Source organism: Saccostrea cucullata, unplaced genomic scaffold, assembly GCF_032062105.1.
Source record: "Saccostrea cucullata isolate Sc308-1 unplaced genomic scaffold, CSIRO_AGI_Scuc_v1 ctg1418, whole genome shotgun sequence".
Taxonomy (NCBI): domain Eukaryota; kingdom Metazoa; phylum Mollusca; class Bivalvia; order Ostreida; family Ostreidae; genus Saccostrea; species Saccostrea cuccullata.
In genome coordinates this window covers 195,909-215,869 of record NW_026923133.1, presented here as the reverse complement: position 1 = coordinate 215,869, position 19,961 = coordinate 195,909, and the positions used below count along the sequence as shown (strand labels likewise).

The 19,961-nt window shown below is 35.1% G+C and overlaps 2 protein-coding genes across 4 annotated transcripts; one reads left to right on the top strand and one right to left on the bottom strand.

Moving 5' to 3' along the window:
• Nucleotides 1-1,134: 1,134 nt before the first annotated feature.
• LOC134263253 (kinesin-II 95 kDa subunit-like) lies at nucleotides 1,135-15,987 on the top strand. Its single transcript, XM_062745571.1, has 24 exons — nucleotides 1,135-1,232; nucleotides 3,600-3,652; nucleotides 3,799-3,893; nucleotides 4,087-4,194; nucleotides 4,375-4,499; nucleotides 4,621-4,745; nucleotides 4,918-5,001; nucleotides 5,324-5,403; nucleotides 5,632-5,701; nucleotides 5,878-5,970; nucleotides 7,100-7,232; nucleotides 7,586-7,673; nucleotides 7,925-8,020; nucleotides 8,317-8,402; nucleotides 9,514-9,659; nucleotides 10,853-10,945; nucleotides 11,992-12,096; nucleotides 12,513-12,632; nucleotides 12,741-12,859; nucleotides 13,175-13,288; nucleotides 13,534-13,639; nucleotides 13,808-13,947; nucleotides 14,124-14,180; nucleotides 14,385-15,987. Exons 2-24 carry the CDS (start codon nucleotides 3,650-3,652, stop codon nucleotides 14,449-14,451), a joined length of 2,253 nt encoding a protein of 750 aa, XP_062601555.1. The 5' UTR covers nucleotides 1,135-1,232; nucleotides 3,600-3,649; the 3' UTR covers nucleotides 14,452-15,987.
• A 911-nt stretch (nucleotides 15,988-16,898) lies between these two features.
• LOC134263243 (uncharacterized) lies at nucleotides 16,899-19,510 on the bottom strand. 3 transcript variants are annotated; one of them, XM_062745559.1, is made up of 5 exons: nucleotides 19,328-19,510; nucleotides 18,265-18,508; nucleotides 18,071-18,145; nucleotides 17,642-17,770; nucleotides 16,899-17,509 (listed from the first exon to the last, which is right to left on the bottom strand). In XM_062745559.1, exons 3-5 carry the CDS (start codon nucleotides 18,111-18,113, stop codon nucleotides 17,052-17,054), a joined length of 630 nt encoding a protein of 209 aa, XP_062601543.1. In that variant the 5' UTR covers nucleotides 18,114-18,145; nucleotides 18,265-18,508; nucleotides 19,328-19,510; the 3' UTR covers nucleotides 16,899-17,051. The 3 variants fall into 3 exon arrangements, with proteins under 3 accessions (XP_062601543.1, XP_062601542.1, XP_062601540.1); XM_062745558.1 differs by having other exon boundaries at nucleotides 18,071-18,160; nucleotides 18,259-18,508; nucleotides 19,328-19,509; XM_062745556.1 differs by having other exon boundaries at nucleotides 18,071-18,160; nucleotides 19,328-19,509.
• Nucleotides 19,511-19,961: the final 451 nt, after the last annotated feature.

Sequence of the window (19,961 nt, the reverse complement as noted above, 5' to 3'; positions counted from 1 at the left end):
ATAGTGTATAATGTAAACACAGTGTAAACACCCCGTATAGGACATATAGGGGCTATGTACTAACCCACCTAGCCCCCCCCCCCTAGGGTTAGGGTTAGGGTTGTACTGAGTTGACCCAGCTATCCCCCACCAGGGGCTACACTCCGTTGAACCCCCTATCCCCTCCAGGGGCTGCACTCAGTTGAACCCCCTATCCCCCCCCAGGAGCTGCACTCCGTTGAACCCCCTATCTCACCCCAGCCCCAAAAGTGCACTCCGTTGAACCCCCTATCTCACCCCAGCCCCAAAAGTGCACTCAGTTGAACCCCCCATCCAGACCGTTTATACTACTAACGTATGAGAGAGAAAGAATTTTCATAGCATAGGCGTCGGAAGAAAATTGAAAGTGGGGGGGGGGGGGGGGCTAACCAACAAAAAAAGGTAAACCCCAATTTCCAATGCCTATATTATGTATATATTTGCAAAAAACGAGGAGGGCTAAGCCCCCCCCCCGGTTCCGACACCTATGCATAGTATTGAAAAATCAAATCGCCCCTTTTTCTTAAGAAAAATGCGATGCTTTCAGTCGTTTACTTTTAGCCCCCCCCCCCCCCTTCTCCATCAACTGAACTTATTACAGACTAGTAGACAAGAATTTCTGAAAAGAAACGAAATTATGATATTAATTTTAAACAGTCATCTCTCCATTTTTTCTAAGAGACCCATTTCCCTTTTATAACATTTATCAAAACCCCCAAATATATTTTTGTTTAAAAAAAAGTCAATATCTCAGGTCCTGAAGTGACCTTATCACCAAAAAGTAATCAATTAAATAACACACTTTGAATTTTTTTTTCAAAGTGCGTAATTTTTCAAAGTGCGTTGTAACATTGCTTAATAAATACAGTTTTCATTTCGTGGGTTTGTCTAGATGACACATTGATTTCTTTATCTAGAAGTTTTCGAGGTACTCGCCAGACTGCATATATAACCCAATTCTCGTGAAAACTGGGGCTCTAAATTTTGACATTGAGAATATAACCTTGTAATTGGACAGAAAAATGGATTTTAATTTAAGAGTTTAGCACTATGAGAGAAGTGTCGACTACTTTACAAAATTTTGATCGGGTATGATGATCAGAAATAGATGGCGCTCTTTAATGAATGTACGCATGCGTTGCATATTTTTGACAGCGATGGCGGACGAAATTCCAAACATTGCATGAACGATCAGGACTTCGATTTGTTTTGAAGTATTTTAAGCATTTTTTAAAACAATGATACTTTCAAGAATCTTTTTTGCGAATAATTGAACAGAACTTTCCATTTAAAGGGGTAAATTGTCTTTTTTTTGTGACAGTTTTTTGTAATGTCTCTTGTTTGTTACATGTCCAGTACAAGCACTAGATTTTAGCTACCTAGCTTGAATTACCTACATAGCTTTGCCTACCTGAAGTAGCTTTATTTAGTTACCAAATCAAACATTTCTTAAATTAGAATCTTCGTAAATGGGAACTTAAAATTGAAAGGGGCTGTATATGGAAACAGTTAATTTGTTACCAAACAGTTACTTCTTGAATGAAATAATATGTTGACGGTGCGACCGTTAGGGCGAGCGCAGATACTTATCCAGTTTTCATTTAGGCTAGATTGGACTCGTCAAACCGCACGTGACATTCGCTGCGAATAAGACTGATGTCACATGACGTCGTTTGCATGTTGCTTTACCAAACCGAAGCCTGAACAGGGCTGATTTCAGTCAGTTTATGATTATTTTTCTGCAATATAAAAACAGATAAATTCTTTAAATCAAGGCAGGTTTATTTTTCTTTTTAACTTTTGTCGTTATTCTCGCAATATATCGCAATACGAAATCTCGGGCCAATACCCAGCCCTATAGTTTTCTACTTTCGTTTTCAAAAAACGATCTCTATGGATTCCGATTTTATGTTTTAATTAGTATTTTATTGTCTTTAATTTATGTTTTTAATAAAATGACTAACAGTTATCACGTTAATGTATGTGTTTTACCTTGAATACCCCTTAAAACTGACAAGATAATCCCCTAATATTGCCCCAAGCTATAAGCTACTTGTACCTGGACAACTGCGTGCGTTCAAACGTGAAGAGATTTCCTGTGGCTAATTAGTAGTTATAACTCCTGGTTAAATAAACAATGAAACTTATCTATGTGCATTGAATATACAAATCTGACATTGTTATCCCGATTGTCAAAATTCAGCGGTAGGGAAACTTTTAAAATCTGAAATTTTAAGGTGATTTTTTTTTCAAATCGGGAAATTAGGGCAATTTTTCTCTCCCGATCGGGAAGGCGGGATGAAAGGGTAAAATCGGGAGGATCCCGCCTAAATCGGGAAAGTTGGCATGGATGTTGCTATTTCAAAAATTTCCTATAGTACTATAAATAATAGTGAGTGTCACACAGCAAACGTTGCGAAGTGACGCTCGTCACTGCGAGCTCAGCTCTTAAAGCAACGACTGGGCGAAGAGAAAATTCGGACTACTGCACATTTATTTATCAGAATTTTTTTTCCTCAGTGACTCTAGACCCACAATGCATCACTTTTTAAAGCTACGTTCTCACGAGAATTGTAGCAAAAGTTCAACTAAAAGTTAAGACACCCTCCTTTAATGGATAAATGTTGAACATGAATGGTAAACGAAAATGCTCTTCATTTACTTTCAGCACTGTTCAGGCTTGTTTTTAATAATGTAGCTTACATACGACATCATGTGACATCAGTCATCATGTGACGTCAGAGTCTAGACGCATCAAATGGCACATGTGGTTTGACATTTAAATGACAAGCCTGATCTGAATTATAACAAAAGAAATATCTGTGCTCGCCATAACGGTCGCATTGTCAACATATTATATTTAAAGTGCAACTGTTAGGGTGAGTGTAGATACTTACTCAGATTTAATTAAGTTCGGGCTTGTCAAACCACATGTGCCATTTGCTGCATATAGAGTCTGATGTCATGTTGTTCGATCAAATCAAAGTCTGAACAATGCAAACTTTAATCAGGAACGTTTAATCTACTATTTATCTGCTATATATCCATTAAAAGCAAAGTGTGTTTTTTTTTTTCCTTGGAACTTTTTGTAACCGTGTGAACATAGTTTGCCGCAAGATGCATTTCGCAAAGGGTTATGGAACAACCGGTAACTGCAGAAAAATAATCCATTTTGATCAATGTGCACAGTCTGAATTTTCTTTTTATCCAGGCTTTGTTTTAGGAGCTTGCAGTTGTGAGCAGCACTGCACACTGCTTGCTGCACTTGCTATAAGTAAACATATACTTACAATGGCACCACAAGGTGGAGCATCCCCTAGCATAGAGCATACCTATAAATCAAGGCAGCATCAACATCAAACCCAATGCAAAATGCATCACTTCCATATCGCACAAAATTATTTCATTCACCCACAAACGAGCAGACAGGATTGTATTACTATATTCCCTCTAACTCTGTTGAGAGGGGATAATAAAGTTACTTGAGGTAGCTAAATAAAGCTAGATGATTTTAGCTATGTAGCTATTTGAAGTATGTACTGGACCTGTGTTATATATGTACTCTTTGATTTTGATTTTAGATCAGCAGAGGTAGAAAAAGAATACAGTACAACAACAACCCTCTCCAAAAATGGTACGTGCTTTGCATATGATTGAGGGAAGATTTTTTATGGAAAGTTGATTTTTTTAGCACTTTCATGTCATACTCTTATTGTATGCATCTTGATTTTAATTTTCGTATTATATATGTTTCACATACATGATTTGTTTTTATTGAAGTCTAAGTTGAAGCCGAGCTCTAATGCGGAGTGTGTGAAGGTAGTGGTGAGATGCAGACCTTTGGATGAGAAGGAAATTAGGGATGGACATGAACGGTAAAGAACCTTGTTTGTTAAAGATATAGTAAAAGTCTGTGAAGAAATGTTTGCCCTTGTATTATTACACAAAAAATCAGTTTGAGCATGATCCATAACTATGTCAAGAATGTTTTTCCATATTTGGCATAGATACTAGATAGATTACAAAAAACTTCTGATATTGATTGTCTCCTTGCTAAACTGGTTGTAGAATTGTGGATATGGACGTTAGTAAAGGATCCATTGTTATCCATAATCCAAAGGGATCGAACTCTGAACCTCCCCGAACTTTCACCTTTGATGCCGTGTATGATTGGAAGTAAGAAAGTTTTTGTGATTATTTTCAGATTTGGATTTTGTGATTATTTTTAGATTTTGATTTCAAATGTTTTAATATCTTATTTTTTCAAAGTTAATATACATTATGAAAATGACAGTTTATTAGTACTTCATTATGATTGAATAGAATTATCAAGTTAAAGCATATTTACTTTTTTAGTTCCAAACAGAGAGATTTATACGATGAAACCTTCAGAGACCTGGTACAGTCTGTGATTGAGGGATTTAATGGAACAATCTTTGCCTACGGACAAACAGGCACAGGCAAAACATTCACAATGCAGGGTAGGTACATGCTTTATTTTTCCGTAAGACTAACTTCATTGAGCAGTGAAACATTAATTTGATTGTTTACTCATTTTCTGATAATGTTATTATTTACTTACATTGTTTTCTTTTTCCAAAGGTCCAAAGAATGACCCTGAGTTACGAGGGGTTATACCAAATTCCTTTGAACATATTTTTCAACACATTGCCAGGACCCAAAATCAACAATACTTGATCAGGGCTTCATATCTGGAGATTTATCAGGTACAAAAGAGCATTAACTACTGGTCAATAAAAATTATGGAAAGATTTTAAAATGAGATTTTGAAATAATTCAGTAATATGCTTACATACATATAGAGATATGTCGAAGGAATAGGTTTTATGGAAAATCTATGAGGGCATTTATTAAGTGATATTTTAAAATTGTTCACAGGAAGAGATAAGAGACTTGTTAGCCAAAGATCACAAGAAACGACTGGAGCTTAAAGAGCGCCCTGACACAGGAGTTTACGTAAAGGTAGACAACTTACTTATATACTTACTTATATACAGGGATATAAGTTAATAGAGAGAAGCTATTGGATTTTAAAGAGCATCATAATACACATCGTCGCAAACCATGGCCATAATGTACGATCCTCTCCCATTCTGGGAGAGAGCTATATGCGGACTCCGGACCGTGGCTTGAGACGATGCATAATACAGGAATAAATTTAGATTGTATACTATTCATGAAGAAATATCAATTAATAGTAAGGCAATTATTATTAGACTTAATTTGAGAGTAAATGAGACAGAGAATCTTGTCCATTTGATTGAAGTTTTTACTGTGTTTACAGGATCTCTCTTCATTTGTTACCAAAAGTGTGAAGGAAATAGAACATGTGATGAATGTCGGGAACCAGAATAGAGCTGTGGGGTAGGTATATAAAGCATCAGAAGGGAGATACATGTAAATGTGTTAGGTGCTAAATAGACACATGTCTATTAAACTTACTTATCCCCTCCCAAAAGCTTAGGGGAAGTGGGAAATGCTATATAAGAAATGACAATGTTTCATAAAATTGAAATTAAAGTCTGTGTGTACTGCTTAACTGACTGAATGGGTCTATGCTGTAAGGTTAAGTTGATTTTGTTGTCTTTTTAGAGCCACAGACATGAATGAACACAGCTCCAGATCTCATGCCATTTTCATCATCACCATAGAATGCAGCACGGTACGGTCACAGATATATACACTGTATATAGATAAATAGAAATCTGTAGAGAAAATGTAGCTAAACGTATTAAATTGTACAATATGCACTATGATACTCTGTTGCAGTTCTCTAATTCATGATATATTAACATGTATTCCTTTTCTTTATTAATTAATGATGCCTTTGTTTTACAGGAGGATGAGGAAGGGGAGAACCACATTCGGGTCGGGCGTCTGAATCTGGTGGATCTGGCAGGAAGTGAAAGGCAATCCAAAACTGGAGCCACTGTATGTACCAACAGAAATTATTGCTCTTTCTCAATAAATTCTAAAATCTGATTGCTTTAGATGTATTTTAAATACCAATTTGTAATATTACCCTCAGTATTAGCAACTTATCTGGCAATAGGCATTAACGATTTCAGGGATGTAGCAACAGGGGCGGCCTGGCCCTCCCCCCACTTTTTTTGCCAACAATACTTTTACTATTGAAAATGTTCATTGAAAGGCTGTTTGCCCCCCCACCATTTTATAGTAAAGTAATATGAAGGGAATATAGTATTGTAAGCTTAAAAAATGGATATGGAAAGGAATTGTTATTGACAAAAGTTTGCTTCTACCCCCCCCCCCCCCCCCCCCCCCCCCCCCCGAAATAGGATTTTCGAGTTTGGGCAATTTTCCAGGTAAGTAAAAAAAAAATTTTCTGTGGCTGGCCCCCCCACTTTCAAAATCGATGCTACGCACCTGGATTTTGTTACGTACCTGTAATTAAATTATTTATTTATGGGTGTATGGTTCACCATACATCACAACACATCAGTCAGGCATTTAAAAATAAGCCAAATAAAGAAAACTAAGATGGATATGCATCAAGTTAGATTGATTGTAAAAACAACCAAACAGAAAATTTATTTTGAGTTTACCCTCCAGAACATGTACACATTATAATGTTGCTTTACTTTGCGATAGATCGGAGATACATACATGTATTATGGAGTTTGAAGTGAATTAAAGAAGTACTCTGAAATTGTGTTTTTTGCTTGAAAATGAAACAATAAAAATGTATGTATCACACAAGAAAATGAAAAAAAAAACATGGTTAAACAGAATCAGCTAGTTTGTGAAACCTACCCCATTTAAAAAAGAAAACATAAATTTAAAAAAAAAAATAGCAGACTTGGAATTTAGAACATCTTCAAAAAGATGTGCATACTGTTGGATCATCATTGTTCATTGGGGACCAATATTTGTAGTCACCCTTTTCCACAAATTTAAATTCCCACACATTGTTTCAAAGTTATTCCAAAGTTTATTATGTACCCTCAATCCAACAAAATTTTGATCGCCCATGAACATGGACCCCATGAATTGATTCCACAGTAGTTCTTGATCTAATATTCAATACCTTTTTTTCCAGGGTACAAGACTTAAGGAAGCTACGAAGATTAACCTTTCCCTCTCAGCTTTGTGCAATGTCATTTCTGCCTTGGTGGATGGTAAAAGTACTCACATTCCGTACAGAGATGCCAAACTGACCCGACTTCTACAAGGTAAGCTGTCTGGAAGAGTATCCAGACCCCACTCGTATTTTAATTCATTTTGATTAAAATAATACGTTTGATCCTTTTGCATGCATAATTGGTATGCATGGACCTAATGTCATCGTTTGGGATATTTACTGATTACAATTTTCACTATAGTAATATTATGATTGGTTGACTCAAAGTTCTTCCAGATGAGAAGCTTTGTAAAGTATCAGAAGATTCTATGTATTTCAAAAACTTGTATTTAAACAGATCAAATATCAGATTGTTTTAGTTTTGCACAATAGAAAACACAGTTTGTTAGTAAAGTTATATATTTGATATTTGAATTAAACCACATGTAAAAAAAACAATTGCAGATTCCTTGGGAGGCAATGCTAAAACTGTGATGGTGGCTAACATTGGTCCGGCCAGTTATAACTATGACGAGTCACTCAGCACATTAAGGTGAGGGGTTCATAATGTTTATTGACGAATATGGAGTTTACATGTACTTACATTTAGGTCATGTAAAAGGACCAAATCTTAGCAAACCAAAGAAATATTTTCAGAAAGATTATTTATGGTTCACACAGTACAACATTTTTATTAATTCTTCAGCAATAGAGTGCAATTCTTGTATAATTGAACTTTCATGAGAAAGTATAAAAAAGAAATGTGTAAAATTTACAAGAGTACCCAAGAATTCATTTTTACAGGTATGCAAATCGAGCAAAGGCAATCAAGAACAAACCAAAGATCAATGAAGATCCAAAAGATGCCCTGCTTAGAGAGTTTCAGGAGGAAATCGCAAGGTCAGCTGTTATAGAAAGAAATTCGAAATGTCCTTGACTAAAATGACATTGTTTTACTGGGATATTCTGTACTAAAATTCCTACAACATTTTTTGTTTCTTTTTTAAGTTTTGTCTTTTACATTTACAATTAAATTGAAATAAATCTCATACAAAAAGTTTCAGAGACTTGGTAATCATTATAATTATTATCAATATAATGATTTTGTACATGTTTTAAAAGGATTATGGGGGTAAAAATGATTATCTGGAAGATAAATCATTTTTTGAATGAAAAAAAAATTTCATTTCATTCAGGTTGAAGGCCAATTTGCAGAAGAAGGGAGGACCAAGAAAAGGGAAGCATGGTAAAAAGAAGAGAAGACACAGACAGACTGCTGACGGTAAAGATTTAAGAAATAAACAACATTATTTAGTGAACATGGCGTTATGAATAGCAATTGCTCTGCTGGCATATTCCATGATGCGCGCTAGCACATCATGGAAAATATGCCAGCAGAGCAATTGCTATTCATAACGCCATGTTCACTAGATAATCGTTGTTTATTACTTATATTTGCATTCTTTGATGGTGTCAAGAATATCAGAGGAAATCCTGGCTTACATAAGGATGTCGCTTGTTGTCTTCAGTAAAGAAAAGCACACGGCTTTAATATTAGTATACCTGATCATTGCACCTTTTCTCTGATAAATTACAAACAATTTATAAAGTATTAGCCTTTTTTAAAACACAGTTTTTCAGATACAAGCTGCGCCGTCGTCACATTCTCTTAATTTTTGTTTTGATGCAGGTGTGACGTCATCGATCAGCGTTATTGAAACCCTCTGACAAAAATCAATAGGCTACTGTAATTTAACCTTTTGATAAAAAAGAGAATGCTTTAATAATCATTATAACTCCAGAATGCTTTTCTGTATGATTTTTAAATTTTTTCTATTTGTTTTTAAGAGTTGAAATCGTTCTTGGAGTTTGCTTTTTATGAATGTTTTATCACCCAAGTGTGAAGAGTTATCGTTCTTTGTACAAATATGCAAAAATATGATAAAAAAAATTAAATAATGGCAGTTTTCTTCAATTTTTAAAAAGTTTTATTATACAATTCAAAACATTAACCACAATTAAATTTTTAAAGATATAAATCAGCAATTTTAAGTAATTCTGAATTTTTTTTCCCCAAATATTAATATTAAAAACTTATATTTACTCCTTTTGCAAAACATTTCATATATATACTTCTAAACGCATATAATTAGTGTAGCAGAGCTTGTACTATATGAGTATGAAATAGGATTTGCAATCATAGCAGAAGCAATTGCGTCTAGAGAGCTCTGATTACATGTGCATAGTGAGAGAGAGCAGTGGATATGCAAATATAAATTATACACTACAAGATTATGCCAGGGAGAATACAATACCATTAAAAAAATGACAAAACAAGATAATAAATAATTTTTTTTATTTTAGAAAGCCGACATGATTTTTTTTTATTGCAGGGGAGATAATCAGTGAATCTGAGGAAGAATCCGGTGATGAGGAGGAGGGGGATGAAGGGGATGAAGAAGCCTACATGAAGGAACAGCAGGAGAAGTTAGAGAAGCAGAAGGAGGCCATCCTCAGTAACCAGACCATGTTACAGGAGGTAGGTAATGTAACCAGACCATGTTACAGGAGATATGTAACCAGACCATGTTACAGAAGGTAGATAATGTAACCATGTTACAGGAGGTAGATAATGTAACCATGTTACAAGAGGTAGGTAACCAGACCATGTTACAGGAGGTAGATAATGTAACCATGTTACAGGAGGTAGATAATATAACCATGTTACAGGAGGTAGGTAACCAGACCATGTTACAGGAGATATGTAACCAGACCATGTTACAGAAGGTACATAACCAGACCATGTTACAGGATATATGTAACCAGGCCATGTTACAGAAGGTAGATAATGTAACCATGTTACAGGAGGTAGGTAATGTAACCATGTTACAGGAGGAAGGTAACCAGACCATGTTACAGGAGGTAGATAATGTAACCATGTTACAGGAGGTAGATAATGTAACCATGTTACAGGAGGTACATAATCAGACCATATTACAGGAGGTAGGTAACCAGACCATGTTACAGAAGGTAGATAATGTAACCTTGATACAGGAGGTAGATAATGTAACCTTGTTATAGGAGGTACATAACCAGACCATGTTACAGGAGATATGTAACCAGACCATGTTACAGAAGGTAGATAATGTATTACAGGAGGTAGGTAACCAGACCATGTTACAGGAGGTAGATAATGTAACCATGTTACAGGAGGTAGATAATATAACCATGTTACAGGAGGTAGATAACCAGACCATGTTACAGGAGGTAGATAACCAGACCATGTTACAGGAGTTACGTAACCTGACCATGTTATTGGTGGTCTGTTACATATAAATCAGAGTATGTTAATTCAAGAGGTATGTACTGAAACAAGTCTATCATAAGATGATATGTATTGTATCCAATCAATTAAATGGGAGGTATATACACGAGCAAGTTGATATTTTTAGGGTATGTACACTAACCAGTCCATATTACAAAAAGTATGTACTCTAGCAAGACTCTGTTACAAGAAGTTTGTACTTTAATCATTACATATTACAAGAGGTACATGCATGTAATGTAACAAGACTATGTTACAGAAAGATTTTACTTTAATCATGTAATGTACTGTAGCCAGTGAGAAAGAAAATAACCAGTCTGTCTTTCAAGAGTATCCAGAGATAAATATTTTGTGATGTGTGGAGAAGAGGAGAAAAAATGTACTGATTTGTTTTTTTTTCTCTTTAGGAAAAAGATCGTTTAATTGAAGAAGTGCATGATAGAGAAGAAAAGCTGAATTCTGAGAAGCAAGCCAGAGATGCTTTAGCTTCTAAAATAAAGGTCAGTTGACAATTTAAGCAACCATAATTATGCCCCCTTTCGAAGAAGGGAGGCTCAAAGGTGGGCATATTGCTTTGCTGCTGTCTGTCGGTCAGTCTGTCTGTCGGTCCACTTAGTTTCCTTTCATTTTCTTCACAACCGTTGCACATACTGAAATAAAATTTGGTATACAGATATATCAGTTGAATATGTAGGTCATGTTCTGTTTTGGTACGCTCACGCCAGTTTTGACAGAGTTATACCCCTTGGACTTGGAAAAATTCCCATTATTTGCAGTTTCCGTTCATTTTCTTCGCAGACATTGCACATACTGAAATGAAATTTAACTCTTTACAACTTACTTGACTATTATGCAACATACAATAAATGTTCACGTCATAGAAAAGGAAATTTACCATTTCCCCGCAAGCACCTTCTAGCGTGGTACACGTTTCTCTAAAGTCTAGCGTAAATAATATTATGACGCTATATTTTAATGATAAAATAATTTGTCTTCTTTCATGAGATTTTTGCAAGTATAAAATATAAGTAAATTGGCATTAAATTAACGATCAAATGAACTTTTTAAAGTGCGTGAAAATGCGTGATTGCGGGGAAACGGTATATGCGTGATTTTGCGTTAGAAATAGGAAAGGGTATATGCGTTAAAATGCGTGACTGCGGGGAAGGGGGTTAGTACACACATATATCAGATTACTATCTAGGTCAAGTTTTGTTTTAGATACGCTCGCGCCATTTTTGACAGAGTTATGCCCCTTGGACTTACAAAAATTCCAATTATATGCAGTTTCCATTCATTTTCTTCACAGATATTGCACATACTGAAATGAAATTTAGTATACAGATATATCGGATGACTATCTAGGTCAAGTTTTGTTTTTGATAGAATCGCGCCATTTTTGACAGAGTTATGTCCTTTTGGACTTTGAAAAATTCCAATTTACTTTGAAAAATTCCAATTTGGGGGAATTTGTTTTCTTTTGAACTCCATGATGAAAATATTCTGTTGGGAAAATATTTAAAATGTGAAATTTTTCTATTATCAGGCCATGGAAAGCAAACTTTTGATGGGAGGGAAGAATATTGTGGACCACACTAATGAACAGCAGAGGGCGCTGGAACAGAGGAGACGAGAAATCTCCGACCAGAAGGTATCAAGGGGTTAATTAAACTGTACAATGATTATTAATCATTTGAAATAGTTCTGACATTCTTGTTTATTTGTTAATGTTTTCTTGTGCAAGTGTATATTACAATTGCAGTTTAGACAAGTTATATAATGTAGCCCATACATGTATTTACTTACTGTATACAGGGAAATTTTCGCCCCTTTCGCACTTGTTGGAAGTGGGCAAATTTAAAACAGGACAAATTCAAAGTAAACGGTATTATATCTTAAAAAGAAAATCTTTTTATTCGAATTTAAAATGAAACAAACTCTGTATACAGTATTTCAGTTCAGCTAATGTATCTTAATTTTACCAAAGATTTGTCTTCCTGCTGTAAAACCATAACCTATACATATCAAACTGCTTTGATGTTAATATTGTTTAGTGTTTGTGTTTAGAAAAGGGAAAGAGAAATTCAACAGAAATTGGAGGAGAGAGAAGAGAAGGCAATAGAAATGGAGGAAGGATTCCAGTCCTTACAACAGGAAGTGGAAATCAAAACCAAGAAATTAAAAAAGGTTAGAAAGGAACAGGGGTTTTATGAAGAGATTAAAAAAATCTGATGATCTTAACTTTATCCAGATTTATTTTATCATATTTATTGATGTTTGTTCATATCCCTATAGCTGTTTGCTAAGCTACAAGCTACAAAACAAGAAATAGCTGATATACAGGAAGAACATTCCAAAGAGAGGCAGGAACTGGAACAGACTCAGATGGAGCTAACAAGGGATCTCAAACTCAAGTGAGTGTAAATGTAGATCTCAAGCTCAAGTGAATATGAATAAAGACCTCAAACTGTAGTGAGTAGAAAAATATAGACAGTCCACAAACTCAAGTGAGTAAAAACATAGACCTCAATCTCAAGTGAGTATGACGATCACTATAGACCACAGGCTTCTTTTAGTCATAAACTTGTTTCATTCTTTCTGGCATGTGAAACTTGGCAGCAGTTTTTCATTTCTTTCAAATACCAATCAAATACAACACATGAATTGTGCTAATTATTATACTGATTTAGTGATAAATGCGTTGATAACATATGATGTTATAATTTCAGGATGCTGATCATTGAGAATTTTATCCCTCCTGAGGAGAAGATTAAGTTACAGAACCGAGCTCGGTACAATGAGGACGAAGACCAATGGGAGCTGATTCCTCTGGCCAACAAAAGGTTAGACGGAAATTTATATAATACAGATGTATACAGAATACATCAAACAATGGGAACTGATTCCTTTGGCCAACAGAATTTTATAAAGTGTTTAAGTTACCATTTATTATGTAGAATGTTGTCCACCATAAAATTACAGATGTATATGCATATCCAAAATGTTTACTCAAGGCTTTTTGAAAAAACAAATTGATGATTGTCTGCACAACCAGTGTAAGGTATGTTTTCCTTTTTTCTCTGTTCAGTGCACAGACCATGGCCAAGCGCCCGGTGTCGGCCCTGGGTAATAAACGACCAGTGTCTGAGTATGCCAGAGTGGCGGGGGCCATGGGAGGTCACCCAAGGTTTAAGGTAATACCTTCGTGTTGTCCTTAGGATAAAGAGACCGAAGTATCTAATTTATAGAATATTTACTAACTTTTCAATAGCATTTTTACAGGGTGAATTGTACAGATGGAAACCTTAATTAAATGTTTTTCTTTTAACACTGATCATGAACATGTAATTTTTTTTTGTCAGGGAGAGAACATTATCCTGATTGATCTGGACATGCCGAACCGTACGACGAGAGATTACGATGGACCACAGGTGGCACCAAAGATTCAGGCGGCGCTGGATGCGGCCCTGATGGATGAAGAAGACATCGATATTGAGGGAGGGTAAGTTAAAGTTAGAGCTGATTATTCAGTAAATAGCAGTCAGTCTCACTTTTAAATTTCTGTTTCACCAGAATCCTAAATTTAATTTCATTTCCACAATGTATCAAGAGAAATGTAATAGTCTACTATTTTTCTAAGTTTCATAGTGGATTACTTTGAAGGTCTTTGTCTTTCAGAACTCCCTCTGTGTTTAGCAATAAGAAATCTAAGAAGAAGGAATCTAGGATTGCAAAGTAAGAACATGCATATGTTGATTTATAATATTAATGAGGATAATTTGTCACAACAACCTTATTCAATATGGACATTATTGAATACTTTTAGCAAATGTTTTAATTTGACTTTGAAAACTTGAAATATTTATTTAATAACCACCTCTGATGTAGAATGAAGAACCTTGAAATACATTGCTATCATCTTTTTCACTGTTGCTGCAGGTTAAAACAGACGAAGAAGGACCAGAGTCAGATTTTCCCCACGGCCCGAGGCTTGGTGTCAAAGTGACCCTCGAACCATGATTAGATCTACCTCGTCTTTCTCTTCCTGGAAACTGTCTCTTCTGGTGATTATAATACAACAATACGTTGGAGCAATTACAAAACAACAATTCATAGGAGTGATTATAAAACAACAATTCATAGGAGTGATTATAAAACAACAATTCATAGGAGTGATTATAAAACAACAATTCATAGGAGCATAGGAGGGCATTTCACTTAGTGACAACTGAAAAGGTTTATTTAAAAATTAAGGCAAATGGTTCGGAAGTTTGATTTAAAGCCTATTAATGTTTGAGTTGTTAGCTTGATGGCAGCACTGTCTGTGATATTGTATAGCAAGTTACTTAATGTCATTTTTAAAGCTATTGATATAGCAGTGCTAACAAGATTCAATGAAGAAATCCTTTATTTTGATGCATATCCGTCTTTCTCTTTAAAATTACATACTGTAAAATCACATATTTTTGAGGGGTCAAATTTTCGTAGTTTGAGAAAAAGCTCTTGGTTTGTTGGGATTTGAATTCGTGGATGAAGAATTGTTGAGTAGTTATGTATGTAACATTTCACTTTTCGTGTTGGTCGTGAATTCGTGGGTCTCTGCATACCTCAGAAACAATGAAAATTTAACCCCAACGAAAATTTGTGATTTCACAGTACATGTTAAGTGTATCAAATTTGTGATAGATGTAATAATTTACGAGTCACTGTATTAAATTATCCAGTTTTATATGTACCTTTTTTCTACTAGTTTATCAGTATTTCTGTTGTAAGTTTTGGTAATAATGCCGTCCAATACATTTACCTTTTAGTTTATATGTATAATATACATATTTTTTTTCTGTGATTTTATTATAGTATGTATTCTATGTTTTATCTCCATTGAGCTCTTGGCTTATAAGTCATAATTCAGGTACCTGTGTAATGTACATGTCTTAAACTAAAATACTATCCTCTCTAACAATAGTCTGAAGGATGATAAACTGTTAATGAGTTTGATTGACAAAGCTTTAGAGTATCACCTTCTAAGGTTACACTCTCAGGCTGGCAATTTATTCTAAACCATGTTAAATAGATCTGAGTTTTTTTTTTTTTATCTGGAAACATTTAGGATGAGAAAATATGTAAAAATGATTACAATGTTTGTTATTTATTTTGCAAGGTTGTTTTCTGATTTGATTGGCTTTAAGTTCACTTCTACATGTTTCTACATGATATGTAAATACTTGGGACAATTTGTAACCATTGATATGAGTTTTTAAGCTGCAGTCTGTATAAATTCACCCTCAGGTGAGAATCCTTGAGATCTGTTGTCGAGTTCCCTTCCTTGAATAAGTGAGATTTTGTGTCAGTAGTTTGTATGCGAGATGGGAAACATGGACACTTTCATTATTAATTGTATTTGCTATATAATGAAGATAGAATAAGATTGTTGTCTAATTTATGCATTTTATACAATTCCTGTCTGTTGGCTTTTAAAGTTGATCTTTGTGAATAAGCAATGCTGGTTGTGACCATTACTTATTAAATTCCATGAACAATTGATTTCTTTTCGTCTTTTGAAGTTCATAATAAACGATTTTAAGAGATAATCTGATCATCAGGTTTTGAAAATCTTTAAAAAAAAAAAAATTGAAATTATGCTGCTTGATTGAGTGATAGCTATTCTCAATCAAGAAAACTGGCCTAATAGCAAAGAAAAAAAAATTAAGTGCTTCTTTGAATTTTAACATATGATCTGAAAATTGATGGCGAGACATGCATCTACTCTAGCTGGGAGAAAGTGGTAATGTCTGCAAGAAACAGGATATAATTTAATTTTCACTAGTTTTCTGGCCTGTAAATTAATAAATGTGCACTTTTCACCAGTTATCTGGCCTTGACCTCAATTGATCTTTAAACTCTGATCTGTCACTGCACTGATTGTACTCTGAAAATAGATTGAAACCTCTTGAAAGATGATGTTATTTGTTTAAACACTGCCATTAACCCCTTTGAAGGATGTGTGGCTTTTTGTTTGAACAAACTTGAATCCCTTTAGCCAAGGATGCTTTGTGGCAAGTTGGTTGAAAGTGGCCAAGTGGTTCTGGAGAAGAATCTTGATGAAAATGTAAGTTGACGAAATTTGATCAGAATAGCTCACTTGAGATTCAGCAACTCTGCTCAGGTGAGCTGTTTAAACTAATTAAAACAAAAAAACTATCTGAATGAATTTTTATAACATATATTTTTGGTATACAATAAATATATTTAGGACCATGCAGGCTAACAAACAAATCACAGTCCACGAAATGATGCTCAATCCCTTTAAGTGAAAAGGAAATTCGGGATTCAAAGAAAAGGGTTGATAAAATTTAATATACCTTTTCTATATTATCATTTATGATTATATAAAATAATTTTACATAAACAGTAATAAGGTTTTATTCAAGATATCATAAATAGGTCTGCCCACTGCTGCTTTGAACTGAGTTGTAAAGATAATGTATGACTTATGTAAGTCAATGAACCGAACTTTGTCCTTGTTGGTTGGAGCATACAAGTTAAAGTATCAACGTCTGTGGTGGGAGGTTTGGGGTGATATGGCCAGAAATTTCTATTTTTTTTCTACATAGTAAAGACAACTGGAGAACAAGAGTTGCTGGGGGAGTCAGGTGTGTCTGTAGAGGGGTGACTGGAGTAGTCGGATATTTCTATGCATGGGTGGACGATATTGGATTGTACGTGGTCAGATATTTCTATGGACGGGTGGACGGTATCGGATTGTACGTAGTCAGCTCCCTCTGGGCTGGCAGGAGAGGTCATTCGGGACTCCTCTGACGTAGACGTTGTCTGACACACATTATCTCCCCGCGGAGGAACTGTTAGTGTCCCTCCCTCACTTGAGGGCCACTGGTGCGTTCTTGTATCCCCTGAAGATACAGTGGATCCCCCTGTATCCGCCGAAATAACCGGCATCAGGACAGCTGAGTTATAGGAGGGGAGGTAATTGATGTCTGATTTGGACAGTTTCCCGGGGTACGGAGGGGGATTGTCTGCGTGTTCAGGAGGCTCATCGGGGATGTCTGTAGGAGGAGGATCATAACATGAACAATAGATAAAACTTAAACGTTTAAGACTAAAAACGAGGTGTGTTATAAACGCTGGTAAGACTTAATAGTTTAAGGCTAAATACAAGGAGTTTTATGAATGTTTACCCCTATTCCGTCCCCTGTACCATTCCCTGATTTTGTAAGCACCACACACGATGAAGATTAACCCCAGAGCTGAGACAAAAACGAGTACAAAAACCAAGACATCGTCAACCGAAGTATCCCGGACGGTCTCTGAAAATACATAGTGTTAGTGTCACATTAAACACAGCCATGTTTAATAACTATATTAAAAAGTATCCTTTTTGAAAGAAAGGGGGGGGGCAACCAGAAAAACAATATAGACAACTCTTCAGTTTACAAGCAAGCAAAACAGGAGGAAATTTACATTATCTAATTCATTTTTTTTTCTTTCTAAGATCGCCTTGTAACTTTTAAATTGAGGGGGAATTTTTGGAAAACGCTGGTCAATGAAATACGTACTCTTCAACAGTATCATGCATTTTTTAATAACAAAATATTGTATTCAAATACCTGGTGTTATGGTTACATGGGAAGATCCATTGAACATATGCATGGTGTCCCTTAAAAGGCTGCATGGCTCAGTAACTTGTTACAAAAATTCTGTAAATGTTAATCATATATTAATTAATATATATGAGAAAGAGAGAGAGATTTACGAAGTTTCAATTAATCGAGAAACTGATATTAAATTAATCTACATGTACCTGTACAAGAAAATGTCCACCATTTTCCTCGTATTATATTTTTAAACTAGAGAATAAGAAATGATGAATTATATTATAAGTGAATGGTGGATATTTCAGTAATGATGTATCAGCTGTATATATAACAATAAAATTCACTGAAGAAAAACTACATCTGTAATTCTGTAAATATTTTGTGACACGTAATTCCACCGCTACTGTAGTACCGTCTTACGTGACCTTCTTCTGTCTTTATCTACTTCATCTATAAAAAGTTAAAAATACGGATTATTGCTAATGCTAAAATTTTATGAAACAAACAAAATAAAGATAAACACCTTATTTTTCCTCCTTTGTTTGTGTGCTGGAGTCCATCAGTCACGGACACACAGGAATCTGCCATTAATCATTTTATTGTTAGGCAAACAAATCAAAATTTATCATATTCATATTTTATTGCCTTAGAAGGAAAAGAAATAGTGCATAATAAAAGTGATACATGATTTGTTGATTTTTTTTACTCGTTATATGTATATATATTGTATTTATGAATACAGTTACTTTCTAAGAAAACTTCAGGAGCTGTGGGTAGAAAAAGATATATATGTACAGTAAACATGGTAAATTGGTTTGAATAATATTAAATGGAATCCGCATAGAGCCAAGTAGTTTACTATCGCATCATCGGGCATTTAAGGGTCGATAGCGCGATGACTAGGAAAAAAGGCGCAATGACGCGACAGAGTAATAGAGCGATGTATCGACAATGTGAAGAGCAATAGAACGATAAAGCGAACATCATTTCATCGTATCGTGCCATCGTCGTCGTTTTATATTGCTACTGCGCTTTCAATTTATCGTAGTCATCGCATTGTCGCTGCCCATCATCGTCATTGCGCTCTCGCAACAACGCTTCATCGTTATTGCCCTTTCGCTTCATATCGTCATCGCATTAACGTGTCGTCGCATAATCGACCCACACCTCGTTGGTGCGGTCTAGTGAACTTATTTTATTTATTATGTATATTTAAGAAAAATATTCATTGATTGAAAAACTTTTCGGCATACACAGTCAATATCCTACCTCTATAGATAAGCCCGTATCCTTGAGAAATTCAGAAAAATCGTCCTTCCAATAAATGTTTTAAGTATTAGTCTGTGCTGTTTAGCATGTAGACCTAATGAAAAAGATTAATCAGCAAATTGCATGACTATATTTCAAGAGTTACACAATCTATGTCAAATTAAATTAGGTCACAAGCTCGAATCACTGCTTTAGAGATATAGTAAGGTCTACAGTTTTTAAGAAACAGTGAACAGGAATCTGAGCTCTGAAGCGATAGAAATATTTACCTAAAATTCCTGTGGATTTTACCGTGTTGTTTACACAATATTACATTATCACATCCGGGTTTGGTCGCGGTAGTGAATCGATCCAACTTATGTCTTAGAATCAATGAAAGACGTTTTACTGAACTTGTAAGATGAGTCAGACGCAGGTACAAATGGGATCCACCGAGAAAGTGGGTGTGAGAGGGGTGATGCCCCAATATGTATAATTATGAAAAAATACGGTTAACATCCGTCGATAATAATACTTGATACCATAGTATATTTTTACTAGATAAAGGATATTTTGTTCTGCTCCCCCTTGGCTTCGCGCCTTCAAAAAATTGTAAATTGCCTTCAGTGGTGATTAACCACGTTGGACACAGTCA

Excerpts from the sequence above, each read along its gene's own strand:
- LOC134263243 (XM_062745559.1), bottom strand. The coding sequence starts at position 18,113 with ATGCATATGTTCAATGGATCTTCCCATGTAACCATAACACCAG. Across the intron at positions 17,771-18,070 it reads CCATGTAACCATAACACCAG|AGACCGTCCGGGATACTTCG; the intron begins GTATTTGAATAC and ends ATGTATTTTCAG. Across the intron at positions 17,510-17,641 it reads GTACAGGGGACGGAATAGGG|ACATCCCCGATGAGCCTCCT; the intron begins GTAAACATTCAT and ends CTCCTCCTACAG.
- LOC134263253 (XM_062745571.1), top strand. Across the intron at positions 4,195-4,374 it reads GATGCCGTGTATGATTGGAA|TTCCAAACAGAGAGATTTAT; the intron begins GTAAGAAAGTTT and ends TTACTTTTTTAG. Across the intron at positions 4,746-4,917 it reads CATATCTGGAGATTTATCAG|GAAGAGATAAGAGACTTGTT; the intron begins GTACAAAAGAGC and ends AATTGTTCACAG.